This window comes from Periplaneta americana, chromosome 15 (genome assembly GCF_040183065.1).
Source record: "Periplaneta americana isolate PAMFEO1 chromosome 15, P.americana_PAMFEO1_priV1, whole genome shotgun sequence".
NCBI classification, from domain to species: Eukaryota; Metazoa; Arthropoda; class Insecta; order Blattodea; family Blattidae; genus Periplaneta; species Periplaneta americana.
This window is the reverse complement of record NC_091131.1, coordinates 81,027,828-81,043,598: the sequence shown is the minus strand read 5'-3', so window position 1 is coordinate 81,043,598 and position 15,771 is coordinate 81,027,828. Positions and strand designations below refer to the sequence as shown.

The 15,771-nt window shown below is 33.9% G+C and overlaps 2 protein-coding genes across 2 annotated transcripts in view; one reads left to right on the top strand and one right to left on the bottom strand.

Annotated features, from left to right (window-relative positions):
* The window catches only part of LOC138715168 (3 beta-hydroxysteroid dehydrogenase/Delta 5-->4-isomerase type 2), a 45,860-nt gene extending 44,190 nt beyond the window's left edge, over positions 1-1,670 (bottom strand). The window contains exon 1 of the mRNA XM_069847732.1: positions 1,532-1,670. The gene's annotated coding sequence lies outside the window, so the exon portion shown is untranslated. The remainder of the gene's footprint in view (positions 1-1,531) is intronic.
* Positions 1,640-13,226, top strand: LOC138715167 (transcription factor E2F5-like). Its single transcript, XM_069847730.1, has 9 exons — positions 1,640-1,794; positions 1,960-2,069; positions 2,531-2,642; positions 6,436-6,594; positions 7,091-7,240; positions 9,152-9,325; positions 9,998-10,166; positions 10,823-10,879; positions 12,553-13,226. The coding sequence occupies exons 1-9, from the start codon at positions 1,681-1,683 to the stop codon at positions 12,666-12,668; spliced, it is 1,161 nt and encodes a 386-aa protein (XP_069703831.1). The 5' UTR covers positions 1,640-1,680; the 3' UTR covers positions 12,669-13,226.
* Positions 13,227-15,771: the final 2,545 nt, after the last annotated feature.

The window sequence follows — 15,771 nt, the reverse complement described above, 5'->3', positions numbered from 1 at the left end:
GTATTTTCTTTATTATTTTGAGTCACAAATAGTGCTGATGTTATGGTTTAAATTTTTATGGTAATTTTACCGCTTTTTACATTACATTTCCAGTTTTCACACATAATGCCTAATTTCAACTTATCCTACCTATATAATACGTAATTTACATGCACTTACTGTTAATATGACGTAGGTGAGAACAAATAAATGAACACACAATTTTGTTGAAAAAATTGTAACTTCAATTAACTCAGAAAATGTAGGCCTAATTTTATTTTCAGAGCAGAAGTGGTGTAAGTCAAAAATGGGTAATGAGGGGTTAAAGTAAACATTGTGTAAAATACAGCGCAAAGTGGCAGTTAATATTGAATGTATTTAAACTATTAATTGTCAGTGAATAGCACGAAGGATATATTAATTGCTACTTTGCACTGTATTTTACAGAATTTTTACTTTAAACATCATTACCTGATTTTGACTTACACCACTTCTGCTCTGAACGGCTCAAATAATCACTGGGAATGTAAAATCAACACCAATAATAGTCATGCAAATTATTACAGAAAAGATTGCTTTTTATATTAAATTTAAAAAGGCTCTTTTATTTCTTGAGAACTTAATAAGTCTGGCACATGAATCTACACCAACACATCAGAAATTTACCGACACAGTCTGGATTTATTCAAGAAGTGAATATTTTGCAAAAGGATTATTATACTCCATGAATTCTTGCAAAATTACCACCATGATATCTACTTGAATGCTATATAACATTCTTAAATAATATAAAGAAAAAAACACGAATACAAAAATTATGAAATTACTTGCATTAAAAACTGTAGATATATTATCCAAAATCGGAATGGTTACACATTTACACATATGATCTCTGCAAAAAAATAATATACTGTAACAAGTATTTACTTTGTTTTTATTTAAACTCTCCTTCCTGACATACAAATAGGTAATTGATAAGTAATAAATGTTTTATAGAACACAATACGTAGGCTACCTACAACGTGGATTATTGGTTATGACTGAGTTATGATTTTCTCTTGGTCTTTAGGGAATCTGAAGAACGACAAATTCGGAGATTTAAACTTGTTCTTACTGCAATTTTCGTCATTGCACACATTGCCTTTATTCCGACGCATGATTAAAATGTTATTATAACATCTCGCATCCCTTTAAAGCACGTGCTGGCTGTATCAACCCTATGACCAGTGCCTTGCCTGCCACTTGGGCGCTAGTGTCGCGAATGTTGGCAAAAAAAGTGTTGAAGTTGCGCGACTGTAAGTATTAGACTGTGATATTAGTGTGAGAAACTTTCGGACCACTCTGTAGCAACAACCATGGCTGCTTTGTTACCCGTACCTGCATTATCGACCGACCGATTGTCACCGGCAGCCATGTTTGTCACTCGTTTACAAGTATTTATATGTCTATATATCGTTGTGCATGTGAATGTCTCATACGAAACACAGAAATATTTCACAAGTGTTTGTACTTACTTGACTCCTTCCCGTAAGAAAAAGTCCAAGGCACTTACCTTCAAAAGTGAGTGATATTATTTCCTTTGAGGTTAAGCACCCTCCTCGCTGTTATTCCATCATAAGATCTCTGTATTTCCTACTAGTTCTCGCAGAATGTATGTAGCGATTATTCCCTTACACGAAATTTGAAGTTTGACAACGGTTTATGAAGATGGCTGACAATCAACAAAGTAGATTTGAAAAGTCCTTGGGGTTATTAACAACACGTTTCGTGTCTTTATTACAAAAAGCAAGAGATGGTGTACTCGACCTGAAAGTGGTGAGTTTCTATTGCAATATTAATAAAAGGTTATATTTATTCAGTAGTTACGAATCCACTGTCACGATGTGCTTCGACTACTCACATGGACTAACGGTCATTGTATTATGTTTACGTACAAATCCCTAACTTCTTTTTGATTTGCAATTTCTTCCTTTATTTCAGGCAGCTGATATACTAGCTGTGAGGCAGAAGAGAAGGATATACGATATCACTAACGTGTTGGAAGGCATCGGTCTTATCGAGAAGAAAAGCAAAAACAGTATACAATGGAAGTAAGTGGCACAAACGGATAGCAAAGCCATGTGTTGCAATTTCTTATACCCTTTCACTGCCAATAAAACAAGAACTAACCCTACATCGATGAAGAATGAAGTGTAAATAGAGAACATTTAAGTTCATAATTATTTCAGAATGGCGAAAATATGTTCTTTCAGTCCTTTTAAATATTTACCTAGGTGATGAATTATTGCTCCCATTCTTTTATATGATCTGAGCAATCAACCGAACCCTTTTCCAGAGTAATATTGTCTTTTTAAACCATTTTACTGCTATTATTAAATTGGGTTAAGGGAGTTGTTAGTTGTCTGTATCATATAGATATATTCTAGACTTAAACTTTCATTGTACATAATAGGCCTAATCTGTTTTTATGTGACTATACACAGAATTTACATGAAGTTGTGCAATTTATAACACCTCAAAATTATGCAATTATACCTACTACATTGTTCAGGGGAGCTGGACCAGGTTGCAACACCCAAGAAATGACAGAGCGCTTAGCGGTACTGAAGAAAGAAATCTCGAAGTTGGATGAACACGAACAGAAATTGGATTTACACAAACAGGTTAGTGTAAAACTATTTCGGAGATGAGAAAAATGTAACTTAGTTCATAGTACAGTAGCAGAACAAGTTCACCTTTTGGCTAATTTGTATCAATTGTCAGACTAGGCCTACTCAGAATTTGGTTAGATTGAGTAAGGTTAGGTTACTTTAAAATTGTTAATGTTCTTTTTCAGTGTAGTATAGGCCTATAATGTTAGATATTTTTTGTCGAATACTAAGTAAAGTCTTCACTGGAGTAAGAGTGATTGTGGAGTATTGATGGATTGATGATGAATTATAATGGTGAAGGAGAAACAGAGAACCCCGAGAAAAACAAATAAATCAAATGTAGGTTTGGGAACGAAAAGGAAGAATAGACCGGCAGCTTGTAAATGCTATCGTCTTCAAATATAATAATCATATCGATGCTGTTCAGGTAAAAGGGCTTATTATCCCACAAAAGAAATTTTTTTCAGAAACAGCTGTAATTAAATTTTAACACATTATTATTAGTTATTTTTTTATGAAGGAACATTATTATAGTTACTTTATGTCATAATTGTCAAAACATATTTTCACATTTTGTAATTAAATTTTGACTAATTACATTACTTACAGCAAAAAGAAGTCGCATTTAAAAATGAGGGTTAAGCCCTTTTACCTAAACACCGTCGATATAATAACAGGGCCCCAACATGCAACTAATAATAGAGTTTTAAAAATAATCTCCTTAGACATAAAAATTAGAGTTTTAACATAGGAAGATATAAATAATGATAAATAGGCTACTTGGGTTAGGCATGTGCACAGAAGAGGCTTTAACACAATGACGTAAAACTAGTAGATCTAAGGATTACAAACACTAATCATAATAATAGAGATACAAAATATAACTGAATAATAAAGGTAACAATTATGGTAAAAGGGGGGGGAAATATATTTTGTCAGGTGGGGAAGAAGCAGTATAGGCCTAAATAAAAAATGTTGAACCAACTAGAACAAACCAAAAAGATGGTATTATATACTGATGCATCCCTGTCGACAAGCCAAAAAGCTAGATCAATGATCTGTCACTCTGAAGGCAGCAGACAAGACAATTGCAGAAGTTGATTTAGTCATGACTAAATCTAAGATTTCGATGAAAATGCATGTTATTTATTGGTATGTAATATTTAAGGCTATTGATCGGTGAAAATAACGAAGAAAAAAAAAACATTAAAAATGAAAATTTTGTTTTTAACTCTAAAAAAATAAAATATTTCACTTTTCTAAATCTGTGCTTATTTTGACCCTGTGACAATTTAAAGCCCCTCAGGACGAATTTAAAGGGACCAGCACGTGCTTGGAGCTGCATCCCTTGAAACTGACACTCAGCTGTCATTCTGACAGACTTTGTTCTTCATTCTAAGTAATTTTACTTTTCACTGAATTCATATTTCGCGCTGTTATGTAGGAAAAAAATGTGTGTGGTAGACCTGTATGGGAAGAAAGAATATTGATAATATATAATCATATACATGCTGTACTTTGATATTAGCTTTCTCGATTTTCCAAATTTCAACATTTTGTACATTCAAAATGCTCTAATGAATGCAGTTTTTCTCCAATCTCAGTGAAATTTTGTACAGAAGTACACAAAAGCATGTGAAGTAAAATGACACATGTTTTCTTGTGCTATTGAAAGTATTCAAATCACCATGTGTTGAGGATGTGATAAGTTTAAATATATATATTTGAAAAATTAACAACTAAAAAGGTAATTTTTTTTTTTCCTCAAAAAGTAATTGGAAAAATATGAAAAGCATTTTACATCTTTCAGGAATAAATTAAATATAAATTTAAGGAAAAATTATGTAAACTTTGAGAATTGGGACAATTATAATTAATTATTAAAAAAAATTAATTATAAGTAAACTAAATGGAATATGTCAAAGTGAAAATTTGTATACTGCATGTCCACATTGTAAGAAATATGTGTTAAAAGTTCTCAGATTAATTGGTATAAAAATGTAGAAGTTAGAAATTTCACAGATCCATAACCTTAAGAAATACCGGTACTCACAATATCTTTGCATTTTGAATGAAGAATAATCAAATAAGACCAATTTTATTTTAGCTACATATTGTACATATTTCAACAGTTTAGGTGGAAAATTCATATTTAAATTTAATATTACATAATTGCATATTTTGCCCATTTTTATGTTGAAACTTTAAAAATGTCCTTAAAGTACGAGGGATGATTGTCACAACCACGTTCAAGTAATTTGTGACTGATAGGGATGGCCAAACATTCCATTATGTTCGGTTATTTATGCATTTAGTTTGAACCACTCTAAGAGAATGATAAACAGATTATTAACAGTTCAGAAATGGACTTCTTAAATTCCAGCGAGTAACTATAAAGAGCAGGACACTGGTCGCCTGGTCTGTAACACTATTTGAAGGGTAAAAAGGGAGTATTAATTAAGAAATATATAGGACAAAGTGAAACTATATAAAATATCCCATTCAACTTGAATTGTAACCAACTTTACTGATAGGTATACTTAAAAAATTTAAGTTGTATTTGATCGTTTCGATCCTCCTGATCCTATGAGGAAGTAGTACAAATATGTATCTCTACCATGTAAGTAAATGGAATAATTAAATAATTGTTGGGAAAGTTAAAAAAAAATTTCTTCCTTCCCCACTCCAGTTGGTCATGTCACTGCTACCCTACACATATCACGAATTAAGTCAGTTGACCTGTTTTGGTTACAAGCTGTTTTTATTGTGAATAAAATGGGAATTACAGTGAAACTTCTCCTTACGGACACCCCTAAGATACGGACACTCCTCATATACGGACAGATTTTTATGTCCCAACTGAAATAATATAGAAATAATGATAATTTTAACTCTCGTTTACGGACACACTCAAACACCGATGCGGACAGCTATTTCACAGTCCTAAAGCTTGCTTTACCTCCTGACTGCGGACAGAATTTGGATTTCAAGACCTAATGTGTTACAAAAATGGAAAATTTAGTTTTGAGAACTGTACAGAAATTCCTTAACATGAAAGAAGGCAATAAATAAGGGTCTCGTAGGCTACCAATCCTTGTCATCTGGAAGCGGGTGGATAAACAAAGTCATAAAATTTAATCTGTATGATGGGTCCACGTTTCCGCGATCGTGAAATTGTATTCGATACATGATAGGGTTAGTAGGATTATTCTCTTCCCTTCAATCAGCTCTTCGGTTTCGAGAGACATGAGCATGACACCTGAACATAAAGGTTAAGTTGAAAAGTATAAATTACAGTACTGCATAACTGTAGACCTAGAATAAAATTGCATGGCACAGTGCTGTATTTTCCTTTTTCGGTCTTATCTACTGTAGTTCAAAGTTGCAAAGAATTTACTGTAGTATACTGTATTTAGAATTAAACTACAGTAATACACTTCATTTAAAGCATGAAGGGATACATAATGTATATTATAAATTTACTGTTAGATTGAGGAGCCTCCCTCCCAATAAAGGACACCTCCCAGATGCGGACAGATTGTTACGTCCCTTCGATGTCCGTAAATGAGAGGTTTCACTGTATATTTCTTTAATTTCATGTGATAAATTTTATTTTCATTGGTGAATCTGTGCATACTTGATTATAAAAATAGGTATGAACTTACGGAGAACTCATGTGCGTGCACTGATATTGATACCAATAGGTTGAACTAGCGACTTTGATGTGAATCCTGTATTTTACATTTATTGTACCACTTGGTTTAACGAATCTAGAAATCTGTTAACTAGTGGTATTTTCTTTTAGTGGGTACAGCAAAGTATTCGTAACATAACCGATGATGTTGAGAACTGTCACCTGGCTTATGTAACCCATGAGGACATCTGTAGGTGCTTTGAGGAAGACACAATGCTTGCAATTCAAGCTCCAAGCGGGACAGAATTAGAGGTGCCATTAGTGGAATCGGTAAGAGTAATGTAGTTAGAAATGAGCACTTGATTCATTTCCTGATTAAATTTCAAATGTTGGTAGATGCAGAAAAGATGCGAGTGCGATAAGAAGTAGCTTTGATGGACTAATATTAACCCATATCCACCATTCTGCCCACTACTTACAAATATTAAAAGTATTTTTCTTCACTGTATCCTAAGTCCTAATAGTTAAATTATACGATTAAGTGTTTAACTTTGTATTCATAAAAAATGCATAATAGCTATCAATAAAATTTGCACACATTGTGATATGCTGTTGCTTGCTATTCACTGACCTTTATGTGATATTTTTCTCACTTTCTTGCTTTGGACTTTTCTTTCAATATTTTGTCTCCTTTTCTGATTTTTATGTGAATATTAGAAATCGGTATTAGAGTGACAATTATGAGAGTTGGTTGACTGCTTTCACATTTGAAATAACAGTTTCAGTTGTCACATTGTTATATGATCTGAATGTTGCATGTTTTCAGAATGGCAGCAACAAAAAAAACTATCAAATCCATCTCAAGTCATCATCCGGCCCAATATATGTCCTGCTGGTTAACAAGGACATAGATTGCACAAGTCCTGTAGCAGTAGAAGTACCACCTCCAAAGACTGTCTTAGAATCCACTATAAAGGTTTGTGTATGGGAATTTCTCATGTTCGTGGAAAGAACTATAGATATGGAATGCAACTAGAGATGGGTTAGAATAGTTCTGGGCAATTTCAGGGGCTCTTGAAATGTGAAGAATTTATTACCGTATCTCAGTCTAGCTATATCAAGGAATGTAACCTATAATTTGTAATGTGTGTTAGACCTTACAAAATCTTACATATATAGCTATAAAGTCTCACTGGCCTTATTATAAGGCTAGTTACTTCGATATCAGGAAAATACGGAGATATGTGAAAGTCAAACAATTCTACTATCCTCTTTTGCTTCTAATGAGTAATGCCTTTTTTTTTCCTCGAGTTCCATGCCACAGTTTGAGATGTCATACCTTCGACTAGCATTACAGAATGAGTGCTGGTTTGTTTCTTCATGGGAGAAGAAATTTTCTCATGGAATTCCCACCGTTGCCCATCAACATCGTAATGGATTTGGGGAGTTACAGTAATAATAAACATTCGGTTTCCAAGTTGGCTGTAAGGGCTGGGAGGATCATCCTGCTAACTTAACCACCAGGGTTGCTAGATATCCTGGATTTCCCAGGATTGTTCTGGATTGAATTATATTTGTCTCGGAATGTCAAAAAGCTTGCAAAACTACAATTCTTTCCTCATTTCTGTAAAATTATTTTTAAAACGCCTTACTCATTTTTTCAAGATCCTGTCTAACCTATTTTCAGTGTTGTCATTGCCGTCTATGGGTTGTATTGAAATAAAAACAATAATACTATAGTATATATTATACAGTATCTTTGTTCTTTAATCACTTTGGAAGTTGATTTATTATTGATAGGATTTAAATGCAATCATGCATTTTTTCTGTGTAGATCAGACTGTAATATGACATCATTTTTCCAGACTATCAATAATCCATAGGAAATTTCATAATCTAGAAAAAAATGTAACAAAATTAAAAGTTTGGGCCCTACATAATTAGTTGAAATACATAAAAGAAATAAAATAATTGAAATGTGTGGTCACGTTAAGGTTATGCAGTATCATCACCTGTGCTGATTAGATGAATGGATGATCGTTTACCTTTGCTGAGGCATGTCAACATGAGTCCTGTAGTTGGCTGGTAGGTCTTGGCCCTCTGTGGGCTGTCACGCAACAGATTCCTCACCCCTCTCTCTTTTGAACAAGAATATAGAATGAGAAGTATAGGAGAAGAAATTTGATGGACTATATAAAAATACATGATGAACAAATAATGTAAATAGTTTTATTTTAGCATTCTAAAGTTTTGCAAGCTATAGATGAAATTATCCTATGTTTCTATATCTTCTGTGTAAAGACAGCATTAAATATATCACAGAATTGCTCAAACAACTCAAGTGTTCACATGAATACTGCATCTAGTTTTCTCATTCATATAGTAGCATGGTTGTGTATGAACTGGGGGAACCAATGTGTTTTCAAAGGATAGTAAATCCTTGAACAGTGTGGCCACTCCACTCGGCAGTACTTACACCCTTCTGTGTTGTAGTCTGTGGCCTTAAAAACTGTGACTGAATTCACAGTAAAAAGTTAAAATTTTCAATTTATGTTAACATAAAATCCCCTTAAAGGCCGTGGAAATTTTAACCAGTTTCAGATCCTTACAATTTTTAGTAGTATTTCTTACTTCTGATTTATAATACTGACATGGTACCTCCTGAAACATTATGAATCTCATTAATATGTTACATGTCAGGTCTCTTTCACTAGTCTATATTTGATATTTGCATTTTGTGCACATATTTTTTGAAGGGTACTGTGTCTTTCACAGTCAAGTCAGTTTCTTTCAAGGTCAGTTCATGCTTAATAATGTCCTTAGAAGATAATTTGTACTATTTCAGCACGAGTTTCACTTGTAAAATAAAAACTGTTTGTACCTGCAGCAGGAGGAATCTGACGATCTGGATGTTGAGTCAGAAGAGAATGAGAAACTGTCAACAGTTGCAGCACCCAGCCCACCTGCCACTCGCTCCACCAGGTCACGAAACAACTCTCCACAAAAACCTTCAGGCTCGCTGTCTCCACGAATACCAACACGACAAGCTTCCACATCCCAAGTCAGTAAAAAATTCGTGCAGTATTATCTGAAAATTAATTTTGTTATAAGCTGAATAATATAACAGACAACAAAGTAACAAAGCAAATTTTTTTCTTACTATCTAGTTTTAAAAGTGCTCTCACCAGACTACATATATATATATATATAGTGTAATAAATACTGCCTTCAGATTTACTAAAATACATATCACAAACATTGATTATAATTAATATAGTTAAATGCTAGTCATTTGTGAATAAATTTGCCTTATTCTATAACACTGTGCTATGGGAATGAATAAACCCAGGATTTTATAGTTTCTAAAATTCTATTTAGGCTTTCATAGTTTCCTAGAGAGAAAGAGATGCTTGCAGTATGTTGTTATGTTTGAAACAATGTTAGTGTGTTACATCTTCAGATAGACATTTTCACATTCTTACAACGTAATGAAAACATTTTGATATTTATTGCAAAAGTCAACCCACGACAGTCTCAAAGTAATTTGTTGTGAATTAAAACATTAATTATCTCATAATCCATTTCTTTTAAAATAAGTATTTTTAAAAATGTGAAAATGGTCAATTAGGAACGTTCATATATGAAACCCTCAATTCTTTAATGGCAATTCCATTGACAATTCGACAATAGGGCCAAGAAAGAACAGTTTAGAGGAGTGGTCTGTTACTTCCAGGTTGAAACAACACGCCCACAGAGCCCGTCAGGGTCTAGCCTTAAACGGCGACGTGGTCCAGGACGACCACCAAAACAGCCACGAATTGATCCAGAAATAGATCCAGAATCCAGCCCTATCTTAGAGCCAGATATTATTCTCAGTGATGTTGTTTCTGCAGGAAGTGCAGGTGAGTCATTCAGATCACATAAATAATACGTAGTTTTTAAAGGAAAACATTGTCTCATTAAGTAGTTTTAAGAAATCACTGTACAAGGATGCCATGCCCTAAAGAAAATAGCAAGAGGGATGCTAAAAATGTCATATTTTATATAATTATAAAATAAAAAAATGCTCCATGAGTAGTGTGATAATCCAAATATTAATTCCAATATATGACATCTCATAAGATGACCCCAATATTATGTAAATTAATTACAAATCATATACTAATTTAACAAGTTTCCCCACCCTCTTCCTTCAGATTGCTAATAAAAGCAAGGGAGAAACTGACAAATTATAAATTCAAAAAGTAAATTATGAATGAGAGACTGTAAAGTTGAGATTTCATAAAACAATGACAGTATCCTGTAATTATTTTCTTATTTATGAGTCACGAAGAATATTGTCTTGGGTACCCTGGTTTAAGGACTTGTATTTATTATCCTGTTTGTATTAATCCACATAGTAAGATTATTTTTAAGACATTATTATTTTAAACTGTTTCACCTTACTTTGTCATATTGGCTGCATGGTTTTAAATTGTTTTAAAAATATTAATTTTATTGTAAGTAATCTACCAATATTTCATATGATGTGTTAATAACTAATATGCTTTTGTTATAGATGTTCCCATGACAGAAGTCGACGGAGAGCTTATGGAAGAACTTATCTCAGCTGAAAGTGAGTATAATTATTGAAGAACATGTTAAAGCGAGTCAAGAATGCACAGAGAGAATGATAAAATGTCATCTTTTAGAGGAGGACTTTAAATTGTATGTATTTTGTCCACAGAAAATAAAAATTCCAATATGTTGCAAAAATTTTCTCGTTCTCTCAAGATAGGCCTATGATTAAGAAAACATTCTGCTATAGTTACACGTTTTTACTCATATTGTTTTGCCCATAAAACATAAAAATGATGATTTCAGTATAACAATAAACAATAAAACACTAAACAATCAGAAAATACTCTCTATTTAGAAATGCAGCTATACTGTTTTCCATAATGTATGACAGCCAAAGTAAACATTGCCGGCAGAGGAAGGGAGAAAGATAATTGCTACTCAATCAATGTCAGAGATCACATTGCAGACTTATCTTGAAGTTGGGCAAAGGTAGAACGCTTCAGACCGCCCAACTTGAAGATAACTCTTTGAATTATTATTGTTACAATATTGTGTTGTTCGTGGTAATTTCATTACCTGTAATTTGTCGTTTGAAGAAAATGTTATTATAATATAAACAGCAAATGCTCAAAAATACAGTTCTGATATACATACATATACACAATGATACAAAACAGCAAATGTAAACTTTCTTTACATGGTAAAATAGCAACTTAGACGCAATCCTGTAGCACTCTTAAAACATCAGTTATTGAACAAACTAACCCTTTTATATTTTGTATTGCAAAATACTCATTACATAACTGTTAAGTATTTATAACAGAATCTCGGAAATAAAAAAAATCAACTGTTGTCTCCCCTCCTAATTCTGTTATATTGCACTTATCAAACTTACAGCGTAATATAATATTTATTTCTGTAAAACTATTATTCATACTCGTATAAATTAAAATATATTTTAATAGTTGATCATTCGTAATAGATTTCACAATGAATACATCATAGGATCTATCCCTCTAACCATTTAGAGTTGCAAATCTTCTCAAATGCTCTCTTGATTTATAACAGTTCTCGTATACAGAGATAAAATTATTTCGGGGACTGCATTTGTGAACAAAAAAACAAAGTAATAATTTTCAGAAGATTAAGATTTTTAAGTGTGGGGAACCAAAATGTAACAGTTGAAATCAAGTATCTTAACTTTAAACCCCTGATTTTCTTAATAACTTTATATGCACACACACATACACACACAATTACAGCTAAAAATTTGCATAAATAAGAATGATTGTGTAATAATCATAAAAGTTTTTGTTGCATTATATTGTTTCACTGTAGAATGGTCTCGTGACCACTGTGACAGTTAATTATAAAACACAATGTTACATGGATTTGTTTATATGCATTTTCATTCCTAAAATGAACAGATATTAGTGCCTAACAGTGTATTTCACCTTCTCTCTCCCCCTCATGTATGTGCTTTAGTAGATTCTGTCCTCTTTTCGATTTTATTTACACCTCCTACTCTTCAAATTTAAGTTCCTTCAGTAGCATGGTAAAACCCAGAATGAGACATGTGGCCAACAAGCTTAGAGTTCACATAGTTTTTGAATCATGAGACCCATTACAAGGATGCGAGTTTATGTATACCTTTCTTCTCTCTTTAATTTTCCGTCTTGCCATTGTCAGTAAAATATATTGCATAAAAGTAATTGTTTTCTGTTACAGTCTTTGGTCCCCTGGTCAGGCTCAGCCCACCACCCAGTGAGAAGGATTACTTCTTCAACTTAGGGGACACTGAAGGTGTCTGTGACCTGTTCGACGTCCCCATGATCTCCATGTGAACACTTAAACACGAAAAAAATGAAAATCCGTCACATAGGGTGATTCCAAAGATAAATGATACCATAAATGGAAGGACAACGTTTTGTGCTTTTAGAAAATAGTATACTTCATTTCCGTGCTACCCAATCGTTACTTTTTTACTTCGTCATTTTTCAGTTATTATTTAGTAAAAGGAACAATCATTTACCAGACAGTTACATTTTTTAATAGAAATGGGGAAAAAGTGCAGTTTTTCAAGTACCTGAACTTTTGCAACCCTTGTAAGCACTTTAGCCTCATGCACTTTACAATAATTATGAGTACCAACATATTTTGTATTAATCAGTATTCCGGCTAACAAGTTGAAAAAAAAAAGAAAAAGAATTCCATTAGATTGTAGTCAACACAACAAGCAAGTTGTACGTATTGCTTAAGGAGCATTAGTGTGATGTGTGGATGTATGCTGTGTCACAGGCATGAGAGAGTTACTTCTTATAAGTAGTGTGCAAGATACTTGATCTCCTTTTCTCTATCTTGTGTTTTCAATGTTTTCAATAAAGGCAGCAAGAAAATGTGAATTGAATTTTTATTACACTTCATACCAGTAGCATTGAACACGGAAAAATAATTGATGCTGAAATACAGAGAGGAGCATTTATTGAGATCCGATGTAGTGGCCTGTTATCTTAGGAGTGGCTAGACACTAGTACGAGGTATGGACACACACATTAAATCACATCTTTGTTATCTATGTATTTGTCATTACCAACAATCAACATTTTCAGTTCTAAACAGCTGTTTGACAGCTTCTCGAACCATGACATATCGGTACTGTCAGTTATGTTTATTACATGACTTACTGGGGCAGTGTATTGAAAAAAAAAATTCAGGTTTTTCATTGTTGTGGCATCTGAACTGAGTAATGGTTGGAAAACAGGATCTTTGTGAAAGTCAATAATTTCATAAAAAGACTTGAACAATGTATTGCAGCAATTGTGACCTGGGTAAATACAAATTCTACAACCGTATTTTATCAGTACTGGGGATACAGGTATGCGCCTTGCACAAAGCAGGGTCTGGCACCACCTATCTCCGATCACGACAAATGCTCCTCACTGTAAAAACTAGAAGGACATGCATAAAAAAATCTGGGTTTTGGAATAAGTAAGTACCTTCCAAAAAGTATCATTTATAAATTCCAGGATAGATGGATTGCAGATAGTGGGTACAAACCCAAGCACACTTAGGCCAATGGCATGGGTCCATTCCATTACCTCCAAATTTTTGCAAGATTCTTTCACAAGTTGTAAATCCACGACACAGGACCCACAGCTTTACTTCTCTTCTAAAGAAAACCATATGAAGGATTTTTATCAGTCTTCACTGGGTTTGGATTTAATGACTAGATTACCTAGTAATAGAGTAGAACTCCTATTATCCGAGGTAATGAAGGGGGTTGGCTGAACGGGTAATCAAAAAAATCGGATTATCCAATTATCCATACCATAAAATATTTCCATAAATTAAGTGAATAACACTGAACTTTCGTCATTTTCTCCGTGGTCTTGTGTTTAATACGCTTGGTAGTGGATCAGAAGTTCATTAATTTAAGTTTGGTTGTCAACGACGTGTTTTTAAGGAGTAAGAAAACTCTTTGTAATGCCTGTCGGTGGAAAGATAGGAATAATAAAGGTCTCATGTTGTAGATTTACATATTGTTTACACTTTATCCTTGATTTTTATTAAATCTCGTACAGTTGCAACATGAGTCTCGTATTGTGATGCAAGATGACCCACAGTTTCTCTTCCCCAAACCACTTAATTGCATTTTGTTCGATACTTAGCACAACACGTTTTCTTTTGACACTCCTGGAATACATTTTATATAGAAGTTGTAGAGTACGGCAACTAAAACAGTAGATCAAAACTGTGTAAGTGTAAATGCTTGTAATAACACGCTCTAGAAAAAATGCATATACTAATATAATGTACAATATCTACTTCATATGTTTCTGTAGCAAAAAAAAAAAGGAGCGAGAGAAAGACAGTCAGATAATCCACCAATCGGTTAATAGGATGATGGATAATCGGGGTTCTACTGTAGTATTAAACTTTCAAGTAACTAAATATTGTGACAGCGACGTGAGATTCGAACTCACGACCAGCGTCCCGCAAGAAAGCAGTTCGCGCGGAGCACAGAGGGACGGCGCGCGGCGGAGAGTAGAGGGGAAAGGGCCCACGCGACGAGGGGAGAGTGCACGCGCAACTGCTGCATGCGGAGTAAGGGGGAATGGACCTTCCCGACTATTCCAGAAGTGCGTCGAAGTGGAGATATCCAGATAATTCTCTACAAACCTGTAGAAATTTCTCGCAACTATGATTTTGCTATAAAAGAAGAAACGCCAGTGAACTAGAGCAGAGTTTTCAGTTATTCAGTCAGTGAGTAAGCCAGAGCAAGCAAGCCAGTCTTGTGTACCGGAGTTCGACTCGAGTGTGTGTCCGCAACTGTATCAGCATCCGAAGGCCTGAGTTCGAGTGCGTTGGACCGCAGTTGGAGGGACCTGAGTTCGAGTGCAGTGGACCGCAGTTGGAGGGACCTGAGTTCGAGTACAGTGGACTGTCTCTGAAGGTCTGTGGTTCGAGATACTGTGAACTCGAGTGACTGAGCTAGAAGAACTGTGAACTGATAGTTCTGATTTGTAAATAGTGCTTTGTAAATATTAGTTAAGATTAACAGTTCATTGTTGTTCGTACTAGTCCAAGTAAATTGTCATTGTCGTCGGTGGAGTGCTATAACGAATACTGTGTTGAGTGAAAATCCAATTGTTGACGAGAGCGTTTAAGGCGAATTGTAGAAAGGAATTATTGTTGTGACGAATAAATTACATTGTTGTTACTAATAAAATTTACAATATTATATAAATTACAACTGCTAATATAGAAGTTATAGAAATTTACTAAATATTATGCACTATATCAGGGTACACCAGCATGTAGAATACATCATCCAGTTTTAGGAATGAAATTACAGCTGTGTTGGTTTAAATGTTTTATTTATGATAAGAGAAGTAATGAAGGAGCACAATATATTTTCTCTTCATTTAAAGTGACATTGGAAATTAG

Excerpts from the sequence above, each read along its gene's own strand:
- LOC138715167 (XM_069847730.1), top strand. The coding sequence starts at position 1,681 with ATGAAGATGGCTGACAATCAACAAAGTAGATTTGAAAAGTCCTTGGGG. Across the intron at positions 7,241-9,151 it reads TCTTAGAATCCACTATAAAG|CAGGAGGAATCTGACGATCT; the intron begins GTTTGTGTATGG and ends TTGTACCTGCAG. Across the intron at positions 10,167-10,822 it reads TGTTTCTGCAGGAAGTGCAG|ATGTTCCCATGACAGAAGTC; the intron begins GTGAGTCATTCA and ends CTTTTGTTATAG.